This window comes from Quercus suber, unplaced genomic scaffold (assembly GCF_002906115.3).
Source record: "Quercus suber isolate HL8 unplaced genomic scaffold, Cork oak 2.0 scaffold_413, whole genome shotgun sequence".
Taxonomy (NCBI): domain Eukaryota; kingdom Viridiplantae; phylum Streptophyta; class Magnoliopsida; order Fagales; family Fagaceae; genus Quercus; species Quercus suber.
In genome coordinates, this window is record NW_027069864.1 from 312,641 (window position 1) to 333,191 (window position 20,551).

The 20,551-nt window shown below is 34.1% G+C and overlaps 1 protein-coding gene across 1 annotated transcript; it reads left to right on the forward strand.

Annotated features, from left to right (window-relative positions):
- The first annotated feature begins 11,714 nt into the window (after positions 1-11,714).
- On the forward strand, positions 11,715-18,807 carry LOC136062427 (uncharacterized). The gene is made up of 2 exons (XM_065761447.1): positions 11,715-11,979; positions 18,581-18,807. Exons 1-2 carry the CDS (start codon positions 11,715-11,717, stop codon positions 18,805-18,807), a joined length of 492 nt encoding a protein of 163 aa, XP_065617519.1.
- The last annotated feature ends 1,744 nt before the right edge of the window (positions 18,808-20,551 follow it).

The window sequence follows — 20,551 nt, forward strand, 5'->3', positions numbered from 1 at the left end:
AATTTTAGTTGGAATAGGATTTTCAATTTCTTAAAATTTAAGCAATAAAGTTTTAATTAAAATAAACTATCTTTAACAATTAATTACCACTTGATATATCCTTTTGGTAATAGAGTCTGGTTTAAAATAAACTTAAACAATACACGGTATATAAGTCGGTAAGGGAATCAGTATATATATACATGGTAAGACTTGGAGGGCTATGCAAAAGAGAATTGAAATCCCAAGAATGCCGAGAGATTTTGGTGTTCTAGTCGGTGCACATCCGGGTATTCGGTTGTTGTTGGGCATGATTATCATGACCCTCTCAATTATAACAATGGTCATATTTGCTTGCTCCAGAAAATCTAGCAAGAAGAGAGACCGCAAGGACGGAGGAGCGAGGCAAGTGATGACGGAGAAGGTGGTGGTGAGGGTGGAAACAAAGACGAAGGAGGCAAAGATGAGCCAGAAGAACCATGTTCCCAAAAGCAACGTACCACCTCCAGTACTCCCCATCTACGTACCGGCACCAGTCCCTGACCACAGTCGCAAACATCATCACCATCACCGTGACAACAGTCACCATCATCATCATCATCACCACCACCACCACCACCATGCCAGCAGTACTCACAATCATCATAACCACATTGCCAGCATTCACCACCACGTCCCCATGCACATCCACCCCCCGACGGTCGTCCACCATATGTGAATCTGAATGTATGTATGATTATATGACAATTGATTTATGGTGTTTTAACTTTTATAGGCAAACGTACTATGTAGTTTTTACATATATTGAAGTCTTAGATCGGCTTCTTCCTTCTCAGTTAGTTTGGGCCTTCAAGTCAGATTCTTTTCACATTTGTGTGTCTATGTAAATTGTACTAGATATTTGAGGAGGTTGTTTCAGTTAGAAAGTATTGTAGTTGGCTATTCTAATATTTTAAATCCAATTTGAATTCCATGTTTTATTCCGGCAGTTTAACACCCTCAAACTATTGTGGTGGGGTGGGGTTAATGAGGTGTATTATTGTACAAACTGAGTAAAACAAAGAAAAGTTTTGCGAGCTCATGATAGTAACCTGCCAAAAATGCCATCACCTTAAGAGCCAAAGGTTTGCAATGTCAACATATTACATATCTCTAGTTTTCTCTTATTAGAGCATTCGCATCAATGAGTTTAAAGTCATGTAAAATCATATAAACATCAATTTTTACACATTTTTGCTCAAAAATGCACTCCATCAGCTCTTCTAAAATTGTATAAAAATGTGTATTTCTTTACACAAGCTACAGTAACCGTGTAAATACACGGCTACTGTAGTTCGTGTAAAGAATAATTTATTCATTTCCTTCGCTTGTTTTTTTCTCTCTCTTCTCCGGCTCAACAAACTCAGTATCTCATCTTCCTCTTTTTCCTAAGATGCACACAACCAGACAAATCAACACACAAACACATCCAGACAAATCAAAATACAAACACATCCAGAGAAATCAACACACAAAACAGAGATACACTTGCTTTAAAAAAAAAAAAAAAAAACACAGATACACAAACACGGAGATCGGAGATCGGCGATGTAGATCGGAGATCGGCGATGCGGATCGGAGCTGTGGCGGATGGGTTTTGTGATTTGGTGGTGGATCGGCGATGCGGCTGTGGAGATCGGTGATGCGGAGCTTCGGTGGTGGAGATTTGGTGGTGGATCGGTGGCGTTTGGTGGTCGGAGCTGTGGCGGATGGGTTTATGGTGGATCGGTGATGCGGGGCTGTGGAGATTGTTGATGCGGAGCTTCGGTGGTGGAGGGTGGTGGATCGGTGGCGTTTGGTGGTCGGAGCTGTGGCGGATGGGTTGGAAGAGAAGACTAGAGAGTGGGTTGGAAGAGAAACCAGAGAGTGGGTTTAGAGAGAAAGAGAGTGAGAGCGTGAAAGAGAAACCAGAAAAAGAAAGAGAGAGAGAGAGGGCGCGGGTATTTAAGGGAGGTAGGTAAAAAAAAAATAATAAAAAATAGTGTAATGAATATTTTATTGAAATAACTTGTAAAATAAATGAATTGATCTGGGTGTTTTGTAAAAGTGAATGTGTAAAATAGAAAAAGTAAGTTTTTAGTGTAAAAATGAATGTGTAAAATAAACACACTGATGCGAATGCTCTTAGATTCCTAGTTTGCAATGTATACAATTTTTCATTGCTTTTTTTCACAACTATTAATATGATCTATTATGACTACTATGTTATATATTATACTATAATATAAAAATTAAATTATTATATCTATTTTTCTTCCTACAACAAGTGGCTATATTCACGTCAAAATTAAATTATTATATCTTATTCATAGTTTAATTTAAACTCTATTAATTATTAGGATAGTTTTATTTAACTAAAATTCTATACCTAAGTTTTAAGATTTTTTTTTTTTGATAATCCTAAATTTTAAAAAATTAAAAATTCTACTCCACTAAAGTTTTATTTATTTCTTATTTATTAGATATCTAGTTTAATTTAGGTAAAATTCCATTATCTAAGTTTCAAGAAATCTAAAATTCTACTTCAACTAAAATTCTCATACCAAAATTTTAAGAATTTAAAATAATATTTAATATTTATTCAAGAAATTTAAAATTTTATTCAACAATGAGTTTAACTGTGATAATTAATTTAATAATTATTATTAATATGAAAAAAAAAAAATTAATAGAAATTAGCAACCTTGACAAAAAAAAAAAAAAAATCTAAAAAGGTTCAAACATATCTTATCTTAAAGAAGATGATATCTTTACAATTTATTATAGAGATTAGGCAGTTTTTTTTTTTTTTTTTTTTTTTTTTTTTTTTACATTTAACTTATTTGAGTAAATTTTATAATATATGAAAAACTCCAATATAGTTATGCCATTGGGAAAGATTATTAGGAGTAATTTTAGGCGTAGTGGAAAATTTATAATAATGATTTAGTACATATAGTAAACTCTCGAAAATCAAATGCTAGTTCTTCAGATAGGAAAAACTTAACTGATTACAGAGAGGATAATCTAGGGATTCTTGCAAAAAGCAGTGAAATGGAAAAAACTCCTGCAGTAGATTCTTCACTTGAAGATTTCAAGTACTTGAGTGTTGTCGATGAGGCAACAGTGCAAACTAAAAGTTCATCCGTCGAAGCCTGTTTCCACTCTTTTTTAGACAGATCCAAAGATGACATACAAGTTGAATTAATGAATTTTTCCAGACAGGACCAGGATCTTATTCGTGATTCTCTATCATTGACAAGCTCAAAAGCAGCTGATACTAAGAAAATTAACCAAAAGAGACAGCAGTCCTTGAAATCAGGTGATGGAGAAGGAGGTATTACATTGACAAGCTCAAAAGTGGCTGATAATGATAATATTGGTTTAGAAAGCCAATTAGGGCCTAAGAAACCGGGTACTCGACTAAGTTCTCATGGCCTCCAAATTAAGGATTCTGTCACATTGGCAAACTCAAAGGTGAGTGACAATGAGAAGATTGATTAATTTAGAAAGCCGGCTCCCTATAAAAAGTTATGGCAACCATCCTCAGCTTCCTATTGGCCTACCCTTACCAAAATCTCCGTCTGAGTCTTGGCTAAAGCGTACTCTGCCGACCATTTCCTTCAGGATTTTACCTTCAAGGTCTTCTCTTGTTATTCGCATCCATACTAGCAACCAAGGTTCCAAGACAACCTCTCTTGATTCCAAGTGGGAAACAATTGTTAAAACTTCCAATGTCCATCTTGGGCATTTGCGGTTCTCTGAGGAAATCCCATAACTCTGCCTTCATTTTTTGTGTCCATTGATATGGGGATGTTACGCTTACATGACCATTTTTTAACCAGGAGCTAACACCTATACCGGAAGTTTAAAAGTTTGGCAGCTTTATAAGAAGTCCACCCACCTGCGCACTAGGCTGGAATCTGCATTTCGTTGATGTTATTAATGGTGATCAATGTTAATTCTTCCATGTTTAAATTTTTACTTTACACTAGGAGTGCCCTTTTTGGTTCCTATACTCAGAAGCCAGTATATAATGAAAGCTGTAAATTGCATCCCGAATTCATTCTGTAATAAGAAATTTTAACTAGTCATTTTTCTTGTAAATCTCATCCTCAATTTGTTGGTTCAAACCAAAGTCAGTTTGTTCCTGTATGAATTTATTTATTTATTTTTTGGTGTGTAAAGGGAATTAAAAAGCTACATTTATTTATTTATTTTTGTAATAAAAAGAGATGGGCACTTCTTTGAGACCTACTTTTTTTTTTTTAATAAATACTATAGATTTGACCCTACAACGCTACAACGTTAAATTGGATTTTTTCGTGTGAGTAAGCTAGATTTAAACTTAGATTTCTTATTTGACAACAATGAATTTTATTAGTTAAGCTAATTAGAACTTATTTTATTTATCATTCATGCCTTATTTTCAATAATAATTGTTCTAATTTGTGAGATGGTCCCTCCTATGTGAGGGATGCTAGCCATTAAAAAAAAAAATTAATTAAAATTTCATTTAGAACCCTATACTTTAGGGGTATAACAAATTAAATCCTATAGATTCAAAAATAACAAATTAAACCTTGAGGTAGGAAGTGGACAACAACTCATCATTCCTGTTGTACCGTTTGACTAAAATCAATTTGATGCATTCTAATTGGTTTTAACAGTTGCTTTAGTTGGCGGCAGGTTCCTTAACATGACTCCTAATTGTTTTTGGTTGGATGGTAGGTTTAGAGACTCAACCCACTGAAACCGCTAGCCCGAGCTTCTCCCTCCCCCCCCCCCCCACCCCCCCCCCCCCCCCCCCCCCCTTTTTCTCTTTGATGCCCAATAAATTTGTGTGAGAGATTCCATTTTGTTAGGTTCTAAAGTATTATATTTAAAAGTTTAGAATCATGTTTTTCTTGTGTTGGCAAATCAAGAACAAAACATGTCTAGTCCATGTATTAGGCAATGCTTAAAAGTGGTTGTTTCAAGGTTCAAGTCTAGCTAGTTGTAGAAAAAGGAAGCGTGCTTCTACCTTGCTCGACCGATCAAAAATCGCAAGCACAGTTTTTCTGCAGAATTTTTGAATAGGTCCAAGCCCGCGAAAACATTTAGGGTTTCATCTAAACTTCTCTACATATAAAAGAGAAACCCTAGCTACGTTTTTCAGACGTTTGAAAGATTTGTGTGTTATTCTTTGTGCAGATTTGAGAGGATTTGTACTTTATAACTACACAAGAATTTACCGGAGTAAGAATTACAATCAAGCATTGGTAAAACATAGTTGTTGCATCAAGATCATTACTGATGGTGATCTGAAACCTTTAAGTGAGATCTCAAAGTTACAAGCAAGGCGGCTTGTGTTGCTGTAAATCCAAGAAGAGAAGGAGTTTGTGGATTCGGAGTTTGCACGTGGTTGTGTCAGTAAGTTACTACATGAGGTAGTAATAGATATATGTTTAAATCTGATTGTAAAAACTTCAATTTTCTTATAGTAGATTTGTTTTACCTTGAAGATAGTTAGGTCAAATCCTCTCCAGGTTTTTACCTTGAAACGGTTCGTTTAATTGGTTTTTCTGGGTCATCATATCATATGTTAATTACTTTTCTATATCTTTGCATGATATGATATATTTGTGTTTAACCTAGATCTGAATAATTAATTTAAGTAATTACTTGGTTAATAAACTAGGTTAAACAATCTGTTTTAAGGGGTCTAAATGAACAAACACATTTGATTTATTAAACCAAGCCCATATTAATGGGTGAGACCGTATTAACGTCTCTCAAAGTGGTGGTTTTCCTAATTATATTTTTCCTATAGATTAGAGGTTTTACATGGAGTTGTCATTTATTTAATATATTCAACAATAAGAAAACCATGTAAAAGAAACGCATCATTTCATTGAATAATCAAACTTCACATTAAATAAAAAATAATTTTACAAGGTCTTAGTCCTTGATACAATCTAAGGATTTCATGGTTTTGGTTCTAGTTACATTCTATAAATGTAAATTGCATTTGTTAAACCCTAGTCTATGAACACTTGATCTAAGTTTGGAAGCTAAGTTATGTAGTGAGAAGGTGTTAAACATCCACCTTGCTTTGTTAACTAGTATTCTAAACTATGCTAGTCAATGTCATGTCACTTTATCCAAACAATTAACATGTCATAAAACAAAAAGGCATATCATTCATTTAAAAAATATAGACTACACTACTAAGGTTTTGGAAAAAAGTTTAAACATGTGAACATCATCATAAGAACATCGAAGAAAACATGAAATGTCATGTTATTTACTAGCAAGAGAAATCATGTGAATTGGCATGTGCATATTGAAGAAACCTAAAATAACATGTTATTTACAACAAAAAAGAAAAAGAAAAGAAAAGAAAAAAAGAGAATCTAGCATTATATGAACATGAATTTACGATAATATCAAATGATCTAGCATATGAAAACAATAGCATTCAAATGTTTCAAAAGAAAATATTCAAAAGAGAAATCTAGCACATCATCACAATAAAACATGCTCTTTCTACGAATAGAATAATAAAAAATAAATCAAAAACAAGGATTAGCAATACAATGAGCATAAAATGAAGGTTTTTTTTTTTTTTAATTATAGAATTTTCGTAAGTTTCTTGAATTTCCCAAACTAGAAGTTTAGAAGGGATTGAAGCCAAGTACTTATTTAGCTTTATGACCGTCTTCGAAACTTTTCCTAGAGTTCTAAGGGAATGAGGATGCCTTCATTTGTGAATGTCTAGAGGCTGCGTTATCTTTGGTCTAGGGTTCAAATGAACCTCCTAAGCTATATGTAATGTAATTCGATGGTTGATTTGTTAAAATTCACATTCAATTAAAAATATTTTATGGTATAATATTGCTTAGAGTTACACTAGGTGTAACTTGAACCCAACCTATATATATATATATATAATTTTAAATTTGTTTTTTGTTTTTGCCTCCTAAAATAAAAAATTAAACACCTTGACCTTAAATTATTTTTTATTTTTATTTTTTTAAGTCCAATTGAAATAAGCTCTAATATGATTCTCTTAACACTCTATTCTTGCAAATAAAGTTAAAATTAATTTATACATTTGACTGAATCTATGAGTCTAATGGCTTAATTTGAATATGTGTTTAATTTGTTATTTGTTAAGTTGGAAAAGGGGGTGAGTTTGTCAGTAGTTAACAAATGTTAACACTAAAAAACAATTAAACAAGGGGGTGATTCTTAAAAAAAAAAAAGACAAGGAATGTGGGACAGGGGAGTGATTGTATGAAGATAAAAACAAATGTTAAAATAACAAAAAATTTCTTAATACAATTAAAAAGACCAATAGTTGTCAAAGTTGAGTTGAATTGTTAAATAAAAGAATTGTATAGAGTAAAGACAAAAACTAATTGATAAACATGTTCTAAGCAATAATAATTAAAGTTCACTAAACAAAAATAATTTATATCTTTATTATATTTTTATTTTATTTTGAATTTGAGATAAAAATCCCACTTTAACTTAATCTAAGTGTATGTGTGTGAAACTCCCTCTTAGAAACTTGAAACTCGACCCTTACCTCTCCACTCCACAAGAAATTGTATTTGTAAAGTAATCATCATGCCAATGGTGCATGGTGGTATCGTATTTAGAAACAATAGATTATTTCTAAAATTTAATCTTAGCAACCATAATTAGCATGTTCATTATATTAAGAAACAATATACCAAATGAACTAATAATTTATCTTTTATTTTATTCATAGTACTACGGAAAAATTTGTAATAAAAAAATCAAGTAAATTGCAAGATTCATCTACTGCTCAAGATTTATCTTTTTATTGACCCCTAGAAAAATTTTTTGAAGCCGCCACTGTGAATGTCCCATCTATTTTTTGAGGAGGAGTGATCTTGAGATGAAATTTGGATTTCCATGGGACCTCCCAAAAGGGGTTTCAATTCAAAAGTTTGATCAAAATTAATTTTGGAGGGAGAAAATGATAGAAAAATTAAAAATTTAGTGCTTGGAGGATTCAAGTGCCGCTTGGCACTTGAGAAGTCCCTCTTTCTGTTGATTGGAAGTTGTAGGGATCATCGAAGTGCCAATCAACACTTGGATCTTGGGCCCAACTACATTTTCATTTTTTTTTTAAATTTAAATTTTGGCACATTTTGATTGATTATGAGCTGTAATTTGATTTTAAACTTGATTTTTAGCCAATTTTAAGTTTATGTGTCTAATATGTAATGGTCCAAGAGACCTATATATATACTGTAGGCCCAAGTAAAGATTTAGCTACTAAGAGCATTCATACTGGCAGGGGCGGAGCCACATAGTGGCTTGGGGGGGCCGTGGCCCCTGCAATTTTTTTTTTTTTTCCCATTAGCCTATGAAGAAAAAATAAGTTGGCCCCCCCAACAGTAGACAGCCGGCCCCCCTATCCATTTCTCACATATTCTCCCAGCCCACTCCCAGCCTAGGAACACCCTCAATCAAAAATTAGGAAAAAAAAAAAAATTATATGTTCTACTTTCAAGCAAAATTATAAAAAAAAAAAAAAAGCCCAAAAAATTTGAACAAAAATCGGAAAAAAAAAAAAATAACAGAGGCAAGCCCACGGCAAGCCAAGCCCACAGCGAGCCCAATAAATTACAGAGGTAGCTCGCTCACGGCAAGCCCACGGATTCTCAACCAAAAAAAAAAAAAAAAAAAACCACCGATACAGAAAATCAGAAATCAAACCCATCAGTCAGGCCATCACGTCGCTGGCAGAGAAATCCAATCCCCAATACAGCAATATACAGAGCAAAACCAAAACAAAATCTAGCAAACCAAAGACAGGTGTTTATAAAAAAAAAAAAACCCAATATAGAGCAAACCAAAACCGCCCCTGCCAGCAAACAAACCACGGACCACGGCAGTCACATCGCCGTCGTTGTCGCCACATCAGCTTGCTCGTCGTCGTCGCCGCAACTCACGTCGCTGTTGTCGTCGCCCCTCATCGCAGATCAGAGATCGTAGATCCGATATTGGAGATCGCAGATCGGAGCTCTACCTCTGCTCCGGTGCTCGGTGCTCGATGCTCTGCTCCCTCGGCCCTCCCTTAAGGTATTTCTCTCTTTTTCTCTCTAACTCTCTCTCAGTCTCTCTCTCTTTATCTCACTGAAATGAAATTTTTGCAGATCGCCGTCTCTGCTCGCTCTGGTGCTCCCTCCGGTCCGGCCCTCCCTCAAGGTTTTTCTCTCTGACTCTCTCTCAGTCTCTCTCTCTTTATCTCACTCTCAAATGAAAAAATGAGATGAAATTTATGAACGGCTCTTTAACTTTCTTTATTCTTTAATAGGCTATCTCACTAAGTCAGCTAATCAGAGATGAGAGACCCACGGTGGGTCTCTCATCTCTGATTGGCTGGCTGTTTTTGTCTTTTTGAATTTGGCTTTATGCCTTTATCTTATCCGTTTGGGTTGGTCAGTGTGTTGGTGTTGGCTTTATCTTATCCGTTTGGGTTGGTCAGTGTGTTGGTGTTGGTGGGAATGGAATATTAATTTTCATTTAGTGTAATATGTGTTGTAATTTGTGATTGGCATTGTGAAATTTTCTGATTGCAGCTGGCTATTGTGATTGGGGCACATGTTGTGCTTGTCTTCTGTTTGTTGAGTGGGGACTGTGGGGTGGGGAGAGAGTAGATGGGCTTATGGGCTCACGGGGCTGAGTAAACAATAATTAAATCAATGTAATGTGCAGCACATTACACTATTCCAATTATTATGCTGCACATAGAATGTATAATGTTCGGCTCTTTTAGTGTAATATGTACAAGGGGCTAAACAATATAACAAATTAAAGCAGTATAATTAATGACAAATAAATTAAAGCAATATAGTTTATTGTTACGCTAAACAACAATAATTAAAGCTATATAATTAAATTAACCAATACATTATAAAAGACAAATTAATTAAATTATTTTTGTTTTCATTTGAGGGGTTATTATTAATTAAAGTTGTATTAAAAATGGGTTGACTGTTTAAATTATAGTGGAATTTTTTTTTTCTTGAGTATGAATAACATTCATATAACTAAGTAAAAATTTCTAATTAAAATTTTATTTTTTAAAATTCTTTTCAGGTTAATTTTTTAGTCATATTCTTAAAGCTAAAAGAATTATGAGCAAACGAAAAACAATTGATGCATTTTTTAAGAAAAAAGATTAACACTTAACAATTCCTATCCAAAAGTTTCAATAGAATTTTACATTTTTTTTTTATTTTTTTTATATTTCAGTGTAAGAGATTTTTTGGGATGCGATGACAAGTTCAACTTATTTGAGTTTTTAGCTTCTTTTTGATACTATTTATGGGTTTTTATTTCATTTGTTAATACTATCCATAGGTTCCATTGTACTATTTAGCTAGTTTTTAAATTTTTTTTCTATACTTTCAGCAAAAAGTTTTCAGTTTCAACTAAATAAACTGTTACCAAATGGACTTTTAGATAACAATGACAAAGAGAGTGGGGAGGGCCTACAGCAGGAATAGATATAGGTGTCCCTGGAATTAATTCAAACATGGACGTGGGGAAGGCCAGAGGTCCAGAGATCCCAATCGGTGATGAAATTATCACGTTGGTACTGGTTTATTATTTTTGTCTTATTTATTAATTTATTAATATTCTTTTCATTCTCTCCCTTCTCAACTCCTAATCCTAGGTAAGGACCGCACGTTACACCAATTTCAGAGTTTATGGACGTCTACTATTGTTTCTGAAAGATGTGCTTAATCACAGAGTAAATCATGGTAGAAGAAAGTCTGCCTTTTCTGTATAGAGTGCTTTCTAATGTTGTAAACTTGTAACGTTTTCTAAATGAATGAAATTTCACTTTTCACTAAAAAATAAACACTTCTAGAATGTTATTCAAATTAATTTTGTGATCTATATAGCAATGGTAAAATATCCTCTTACATTTGTTTACATCCGCAGTTATACATTAATATTAATAATTGATGTGAAAATGTCCATATTTTTATACATGAAAGTAAATGTAAAAGAATGAGTGCAAAAGTATCATTGACCAACAGCAATATAGCATAACACATGGATAACTCAGACAAGTTTCCTTGTTTGCCATGCCAAGCTTTATATGGCAGTGTTTTTCTAGTAGGAAAATCATCTGTCTTATTTTTCCTCATATCTTACTATACCAAAGAAGATATTCATTTCTTAAGATATATAAATAGACCAGAATAGAGTTGCATATGCCAGGTCAAATGACATGCTTTGAACTTCCAGCCTGTTTTAGTTAATTAAATTTAATTGATAGTTCCAATAACTGGAAAGGAATTGGGAGTAAAAATTTCAAGAAATAGATGGTGTTGCGTTGAAGTTAGATCCTGAGAAAAAAAAAAAAAAAAAAACTCAGTATTCTTTTGAAATTTGAGACGTGTTATGTTTATATAATCTACGTACTCTCTTTTATGACTCTAACTTAAGGTGCTTGGACTCGGTTTCCTGGGGATTTTATTATTATCATTTTTTAAAAAGTCATTTCGTGGTCATTATCATATAATTTAAGTAATGTTTTTTTGCAACTATAGAAATATAAAAGCAAATTTCAATACGGTACTGAATTCCTAAATAATTTTATAATTTTATAATGAAATCTTAGAGTGTATATATACATGGTAACACTTCCACAGCCAAGCAAGAGAGAATGAGGTCCCAAAATGGCGAGAGATTTTGTTGCCCTAGTTGGTGCCCATGTAGATGATGCGGGTGTTGTGGTAGAGAGCTCAAGTGGCTTACTTTTGTTGGGCATGATTATCATGTCCCTCTCTATTATATCAATGGTAATATTTGCTTGTACAGGTGGGGGTGGTGGTGGTGGCCACGGCAGTCGGGATGGGATTTTTGGTGGTGGAGGAGTTGGTGGTATGGGTGGAGGTTGTGGTGGTGGAGGAGGTGGTAATGGGGGTGGGGGTGGAGGTGGAGGTGGGTGTTGACATGGAACAATATTTCTCCTACATATTTACTAAGCATGTATGATATCTTTTCTATTTTCTACTTGAGAATAAAAGAGGGTTTGATGAGGTCATATGCCCCAATATTTAGTTTTGCTTTATGAAGATATGTGTACAGGAGAATCTTCCTTTTGGCTTTTTTGGTTCTTCCTCTGTTCTTGTGAGGACTTTCAAGTCAAATTTGTAATTAAGTAATATTAGTGTACAGTGTGAAAGGTGAGCACACCATAATATAGTACATTTTTACATATATTATTCTACTTGGTGAATGAGATTTGCTTTACTAATGTATCAAGAGTTAATTATTTTAATATTTTAGTTTTTTTTTTTTTATGAGAAGGAATATTTTAGTTGGTTGTTATTGAATAGTCACGTCTTTTAGATAAAGCATATCTATTCATCAATGGATATGTCTCTTATCAATACGCACGAGAGAGTTTTTTAATAACATAACTCTTAATTTATTTCAGGATAATTTCTCTTTCATCGTCCTAATTTGGAACCGACAAGTAACCTAATGGGACTACCATCCATGTTTGAAACCGACAAGTGACATTGTATAAGTTTTTACTAGCGACGAGAAAAAAATGATAAGAAAAACTTAGGTTCTAGCAACGATATCTAATGGGTTCCATTAAGATATATTATAAGTGGCTTAAAAATTCAGCTTTACTGAAGGGGATTTTGCATACGATTTGCATTCTTATTATATGTTATCTAATGGGTTCCGTATGTATTAACTACCTAATAATCCATGCAATGCACATTTTTTTTTTTTTATTAAACCAAGAGTCTATTGCAAACTAACCCACAAGGAAACGGGCATCAAAAGATACAGTAACTTCAGTATTTATAGATACATTAGGTGTGCTGTCACTGGTGCATTCAAAAGCTAATACATCCAACAAGAGAAGGGAGGAGTAACATAATAAACAAAATCTTCGCGTTGAGAACTTCCTATTTTAGCAAGCAAGTCAGTAGCATAGTTGGCCTCCCTAAAGCAGTGGCTGAGCTAGACCTGTTGGAAAGCTTGGAGAATGCACATTTAACATAATATGATTGTCATCATCCTCTTTTCTTTTTTTTTTTTTCTTTTTTTTTTTCGTGTATTTTTAGGCATCAAAAGTTTATGCAGTACAAAATTATGAGTTAACCAAAATTCAAATTACTTATATTTTATATTTATTATAGATTATAGATTAGTGGTAAAGAAGCGTGGAAGGAGGTGCATACAATGCTTAAACCTATAATAAGTTTTTATTTATATATATATTTTTGAAGAAATTATCTCAATTCAAATTTAAGATCGAATGAGTTAGGAATTGTTTGGGTTATTTATTTATTTATTTATTTTTTATTTTTTATTTTATTGAATCCCCATGTTTTAGGATTTGATTGGATTTTTTCATTAACTCGGATTTAGTTCAAAGAATCAAATCTTCTACTTACGTCCACATGAATGATGACGAAGGCTAACGGTGTGAAATGATTATGTAATGCTAAAAGAAAAACCTAAAAAAGAGAGGAAAATGCTTGCAACCGGCTCTCACAACTTGGAAAAATTGGGTATTAACCTCAAAAGAAAGGGAAAACTAGTAGCATGATGAAGGAGAAAAACACTCATGTTTGTTGCGGGGAGGAGGATCCCAAATCTCATTTAAATAGGTTGTCCAGGTTATTTCCGAGGATGCATCTTGGACCTCGGGGACGAGCACTAGTTATGTGAGGCACATAAAGTTAAAACATCAAAAAGGAAAGGAAGCAGACTTGGCATGAAATACGAGAAGGATGAAAAAAAAAGGGTATAGAAGCCATCCCCTTCGCATTAAATACAAGACAACCACTACTCTGGCTGCATTAATGGGGAAATAACCATGAATAGTAGTGGCATAGCTAAAGTTATAGAGTAAAGCTTACTAGTATGTTCTGGATGGGACTAGAGTTCTGGGAGGGCAATCTCGGCCCTCCAAGTGCAAGATCTAGATAAGTTGTAGCTAGATATAAAAGTAAGAGGAAGATCCAGATGCAGGTGGAGAAAAAAAAAAAGAAAAAAGAAAGAAAAGAATCTATCCATTTGTAAACCCAACCTCGAACTAGACCCGAGGACCAACACTTGTATTTTTTCTTAATCAGTTCTTAAATTGTGAATTAATAAAAGAGGCACCATTTTTTATTCAATTCTATGACGTAAACATTTTGAGTTTGCACGCTAGATATCATAATCAGATTTGACTTCCCATCTCTAAACAAATTTATTGTGATAGCAAGCAGTAAAACCTTCATTTATTTCCATTGTTGACCAAATTGCTTTTTCGCCATTACATTTGTGTAATCAAGAACTCAATAGGAAGTGCCTCATATTTGCTGAATATATTTAAAAGTGCAAGAATATATGCGTATAAGGGTTTGTTTGGATACCGCTTATTACTGAAAATTGAAAATTGAAAACATTGTAGCAAAATAATTTTTAAATGTGTGAATAGTACCGTAAGACATAATTTTAAATATTTTTTTGCTGAATAAAGTACTTGTGGGTTCTGTAAACAGTGCACGGGACCCACTGAAAACGCAAAATGCAACTGAAAATTCAGTTTCAACTCTATCCAAACGAATGCTAAGTGTCTAAGTTTATGAATTTGTGTTTTTCTCCCTTCCTGGATCTATATCCCTCACATTGGGGTGCATTTTGTTCTTAAAGATGTTGGTGTCACTCAAAAACCAGTGAAATGAGGGGAAAGTAGGCTATGAGTATTTCAACCAGGGGAAATTAATATTAATATTCATCATCATTGAGCAAGGATAATTATAGAATATTTTGAAGTATTATAAACGCATACTTTTCATTCTCACATAATTAGTGAGTTCTATTATGAATTTAATTAGCTAGATTCAATATTATGTGATAGGAAAAGTATATATTTTTTGGTATTCCATAATTACTCCATTGAGTAGTGTTAATCCTGAAAATGAGGCACTAATTATAATTTTTTCCTAAGAATAGCAACCTGGTTAACTAAGCTCTATAAAACTACTTCCCCAAAGGGAATTCCCCTTCTCAATTTGCTAAATTTAAGTGTGACTGTCTGATTCTTGTTTAACGAGAAAGAAGTGTGATATCGGATAAAGTTTCTTCTTCACACATTGGGTTGTTCTTACAAGCTCATGTATTTGACACATAGCATTTGACACATAGCTCATGTATTTGACACATCTCCTATTTTTCACTTTTATTGGTCGTACCTTTCATGGGTGGGTTTGGTCCACTCAGTGATAAGGAAGAAACCCAACCCATGACTCATATCTTGGTCCAGCAGAATATTCTTTCGGCTGGATGGTGGACCCTATGGGCCAGTCTGGCCATTTAGTTAGATGGCCTTGTGACCTTTATGGGCTTCAGAAATGTTTCTTATTTTCTTTTTGGGCTGACATCATGGGCCCAGATTCAACCGATTTTGACTTGGTATTTTTGTGTGGACCATTTTTATGAGTTACAAGCTTAAATAACTCTTGTGGGCTTTAGGGATTTTTCTTAATTTGTCACCCGAAAATACCCTTAACAATTTTTTTTTGGAGGAAAAAAAAATCCTTAACATAAATTACCTAGTTGAAAAGAGTTTGTTTTGTACAATGAGAGATTTGCAACTAAAAAATGGAATAACTAATTCTAGAAGTATATGAACTAAGAATTAACTAGGTTTAATATTACTTAGACAAAAAAAAAAAACTTGGAAATAAATTAGGATAAATTATAGTTGGCACCCCTAATGTTTGAGCTAATATCAAGCAGGTCCAAAATATTTCAAAAATAATTAATTTGGTCCCTAAACCATATGTTCCTAGAAATGAAATTGTTGTATTTAGCATATGGCTCATGGACCAAATCGGTTAGTTCTAAAATATCTTGGAAGTTTTAAAATGTTTTAGACCTGTTTGACTTTATTTCAAACCTTAAGAGTGCTGAATCGCTGATTGTAATTTACCCAATAAATTAATATATTGCTTACCTACATTAATTGAACTGTGACTACAAGTGATTTCGATTTCGCGATCAAGGCTTTTGAAATTCTCACAAATGAATGGCGGAACTAAAGATTACAAGGAAAAATGAAAATACACTAATACACTAGCTACTCTAGAAAAAGGAAATTTGAAAGTATTTGCATGTTTTTGGTTGACATATTTTCTAAATGCCTCCGTTCAGCCAAAAAAAAAAAAGCCTCCGTCACTTTTATACTAGTTTCTCAACAAGTATTACACTAAGCTTTATATGGTAGTGTCTTATGTTGTTTCTGGTAGGAAAATCATTATATTCATTTTCCTCATATCTCACTACCAAAAAAGATATTCATTTCTTAAGAGATCTATACATATACCAGAACAGAGTTGCATATTCCCCGTCGAATGAAATACTTTGAAATTCCGACCTGTTTTAGTTAATTAAAAATCATTGATAGTTTAAATAACTGGAAAAGAACTGGGAATAGAAATTGCAACCAACCGCCTTGTGCAATCAACACACACACACACACACAAGTTTAAAAGCAGAAAAGAAAACAAAGAGTACTGTAAGATAGCGGTGTTTGTATGGAAGTTCAAGAGGACAAAAATACAATAAAATTTTAACATATAACATCTACTTTATGATTATTGCTCTCATCTAAGGGTTGTCAATGGGCCGGGTCGGGCCGACCTAGCCCATTTTTACTTTAACCCATGGGCATGATGGGCTATTAACTAGTTAACGGGTCGGGTCAAACTGAGCCGAAAGAGAAAACCTCAGCCCATAATCCTGTCCATGGACAATGCCCATTTTGTCTTTAGCGAGTTGGACTATCAGGTTGGGCCTAATGAGTTACTCATGGGCTTGTATTAACATATTATTTTATCATTTTTATAGGGAAGTAATCAATTTTTTATAAAGGAATAATCAATCAATTTTTTTAAAGGAAAGAATCAAAGAATTTAATACTTAATTACAAATTTTTTTACAGTTAAATCTATTTAAATTTTTTTTTTTGTTTTTCTGATGAAAACCTATTTAATTTTTATTTATTTATTAAGGCTTAAAATAGTTTTTTATTTTTATCTTTAATAAAAAAAATGTCAAATGGTTAATTCAAATTTGCTAGACTACTAGAAAAATATATATTTAGTAAACTAAGTTTAGTACAATTACTTTGAGTATCTTAATGGCTGAGGGAGTTCTCTTAAGAAATTCTTCTATCATATCTCAAGATCAATCATTTATACACTTTCTATATATTTTTGTTATGAATTATGAGTTATTGGGCTGGGTTAACGGGTTAGGCCAACGGGCTGCATAACGGGTTGGGCTACTGGGCTAGCCCACCGGGTACCCATGGGCATAAAAACTAGCCCACAGCCTGACCCATTGGGTTAGTGGGCTACCCATGGGCTTCAATAACAACGGGCTTGGCTGCTCATTAGCTCGATGGGCCGTCGGGTTTCTGGGTCGGGCTATGGGCCTGATGACCCTTACTCTCATTATCTAACTAAGACACTAATCATTTTGTGGTCGTATAAGCAAAGTTTAAACACTAAATCTCTTATTCAATGTTAAGAAATTTTATTAGTTGAATTAACTATCTAGAATCCAAAAATAATATTCATTTTTAATTTAAAAGGTGTCATGTTTATATAATTTTTTTTTGGGTAATTACAGTACACTTACCAGTGGTTTGACCCAAAATTACTTTGCTTACCCGTGGTTTAAAAGATATTATTTTACCCATTTGAGGTAAGCTCCATTTGTTTCCAGTAAACCACATCTGTTAAAAATAAGGGTAAATAAGTATTTTTGTTGTCCTTTTATGTCTCTCTCCTCTCAAAACAATAAAACACATACAAAACAAGATAAAACAATATTAAAAAAGTGTTTTTGATATAAAAATTGTGAAGAGGAAGGAAGAATTCATCCAAAAACTAAAACTAAATCAAACACATTTAACCAAATATTCATATTATTAACTAAATATTCAAACCCGTCTATCATTCAGATTTGCAACCAAAAACTAAAACTAAATCAAACTCATTCAAAGTGGTTTATAGCCTCTGTTGTGTATCCAAGAGTTAGGCTCTTTTAGATATACATCAGTGTAAGCTTCTATAACCATCTCCCCCTCCCCCCGTGTGTGTGAGTTTAGCTTAGTCTTACCTATCATCTCAAAAAAAAAATCAAACTCATTCAAATGTTGAACACTCAGAACATACACCCATAAACTTGGGCAAAAATTGAAAATTAACACTGTTTGCCAAACAATATAATTAGTAGACATTGTTTTCAAACTATATATATTACTAACATCTCGAGTTTAAAAGACTTGATTTAGAGCTTATAAATCGAGTCTCAAAGACTTGATTTTAGTGTTCTAATCACATCTGATGTGGCGTTTTTTTCACGTGGCGTTCACCTGAAAATCGAGTCTCTAAGACTCGATTTATTAGCCAACCCTTTAAAAAATAACTATAATGTTTTAAGCACACCCTTTACACCTTCTTTTCCTCTCTCCCTACTCTCTGTTTTGTTCTCTGTCTCGGTCCATCTCTTTCAGATTGGCATGGAGGATGTGGGTTTCTGGGGATTGGCGTGGTGGAGGGTGTGGGTTTGTGGAGATCAGTGTCTATGGTGGACATCAGCGTTTGTGTTCCAGGTGGAGGTGTGGGTCACAGTGGTTGCTGGGTTGTGGAATTGATGGTTGGGTTATGGAAATCGGTGACTGGGTTGTGGGAATTGATGGCTGGGTTGTGGGATTCGGTGACTGGGTTGTGGAGTCGGTGATTGGGTTGTCGGTATTAGTGACTGGGTTGTGGGAAACAGTGAGTGGGTTGTGGGTTGTGTGTGTTTGGGTTTTGGTGTGTCATTAGGTGGCGAAGTCCCGGTTTGTTTGGGTTTGTGTGTATGGATTTGGCGGTGGTGGTGTTGTTGGATTTTAGGTGGTGATGGTGGCTGTTGTGCTGTGGGTGAGTTTCTCTCTCTCTCTCTCTCTCTCTCTCTCTCTCTCTCTCTCTCTCTCTCTCTCTCTCTCTCTCTTTGATGAGAAGGTGGTGTGCTTAAAACATTATACTTGTTTTGTAACAAAAATAGATCCACCTTAAATAATTTATTTAAAAAAGAAACAAGTGAAGCAATTGGGGAGTTTGGAAGACAAAAGACGAGAATGTTACTATTACCTCGGACAGAGTTGGGGTTTTGTCGCTTTGAGGCTCCGCTATTGATGGAAGAGAAAGCGATTTACGACTAGTATCAACATAGTAGCTTAGGTCAAAGAGGCAACCAAGTTGTGAATGAAATGAGAAAATGTGTGTCTGTGTGTACCCTTTTTATAAATCGAGTCTTAGAGACTCGATTTTTAGGTGGACGCTACGTGGAAAAAATGCCACATCAGACGTGATTAGGACACTAAAATCGAGTCTTTTAAACTCAAGATGTTAGTAAAAAATATGGTTTTGTAACAGTGCCTACTTAATTATATTATTTGGCAAATAGTGTTAATTCCCAATTTTGGCTTGGAAACTTGCATGTTCAACACCTAGAACATGAAGAACATACTCCCACTCCAACCTTCCCTCACTTACCACAACCACCTTTCCTTCCCCAATTCCCAAAAAAAAAAAAAAAGTTCCCATTTCTCATAAAATCCCTCAGCACCAAACCACCAAAACGCTAACGTATCATAATCTGCTTCTCAAATTCAAAGGACATCAAAAATAGAGTCAAGAGAGGTTCTTAAAAACCTTGTTGGTTTGGTTTTGCTTGGAGGTAATTGGTGGAGTCTAGGTGAGGATGATGGCAATGTAGAAAGTAGTACAAAGTCGGGGGTGGCGAAGCCAATCACAGTGGTCTACGCTCATAGGTGAATGTGGAAATTGATTGCCGGTGATAATAGAAATTTCTCAAACACATTCAAATTTGCAACAAAAAATTAAAACCAAATCAAACCCACAATCACCATCAGACATAACCCAGAAATCTTGAACATAAAATCCTAAAAAATCATACCTAAATCAAATGCACCACAAATTCATCATCATCTCTCTGTCTTCCCTCTCTCTCCTTCAGTTTTGCTTAATCAGACCTTCAATCTTGGTTTTGATGGTCGATCTTTTCATTGTGGTGGTTCATTCTCTTCAACACCACCACTGAAGTGAGAAAAGATGATAAAGAGTGAGAAAGAGATAGCAGAAGAGAGAGAGAAAAGAGACAACAGTCCATATGTGGAGGGCGTGTCTTTAATCCCAAGGTCTTTAATTCTTAAGGTAAACCGGGTGGAAGGAGTGTCCATATGTGGAAATTTTATTTTTGTTGAATGTCCAATCTTTTTAGTTAGTAACCATTGATTTTTTTTTTTTTTGATCAAATTAGTAACCATTGTGTTGAAAGAGAGACAACAAGGTAAATATATATTTGTGGAGGTTGATTTGAGTTTGATTTTTCTGATCTACATTATTCATGTTTAAGATTTGTGTGAATTGAGAGAGAGGTCAATACCACTTTTTGATCTTGTTTCTCTTGTGTTTTTATT

What these genes read in the sequence shown, in the direction of transcription:
- LOC136062427 (XM_065761447.1), top strand. Translation starts at nt 11,715, where the DNA reads ATGGCGAGAGATTTTGTTGCCCTAGTTGGTGCCCATGTAGATGATGCG. An exon ending in GGGTGGGGGTGGAGGTGGAG is followed by an intron (nt 11,980 to 18,580) that starts GTGGGTGTTGAC and finishes CATCTCTTTCAG; the next exon opens with ATTGGCATGGAGGATGTGGG.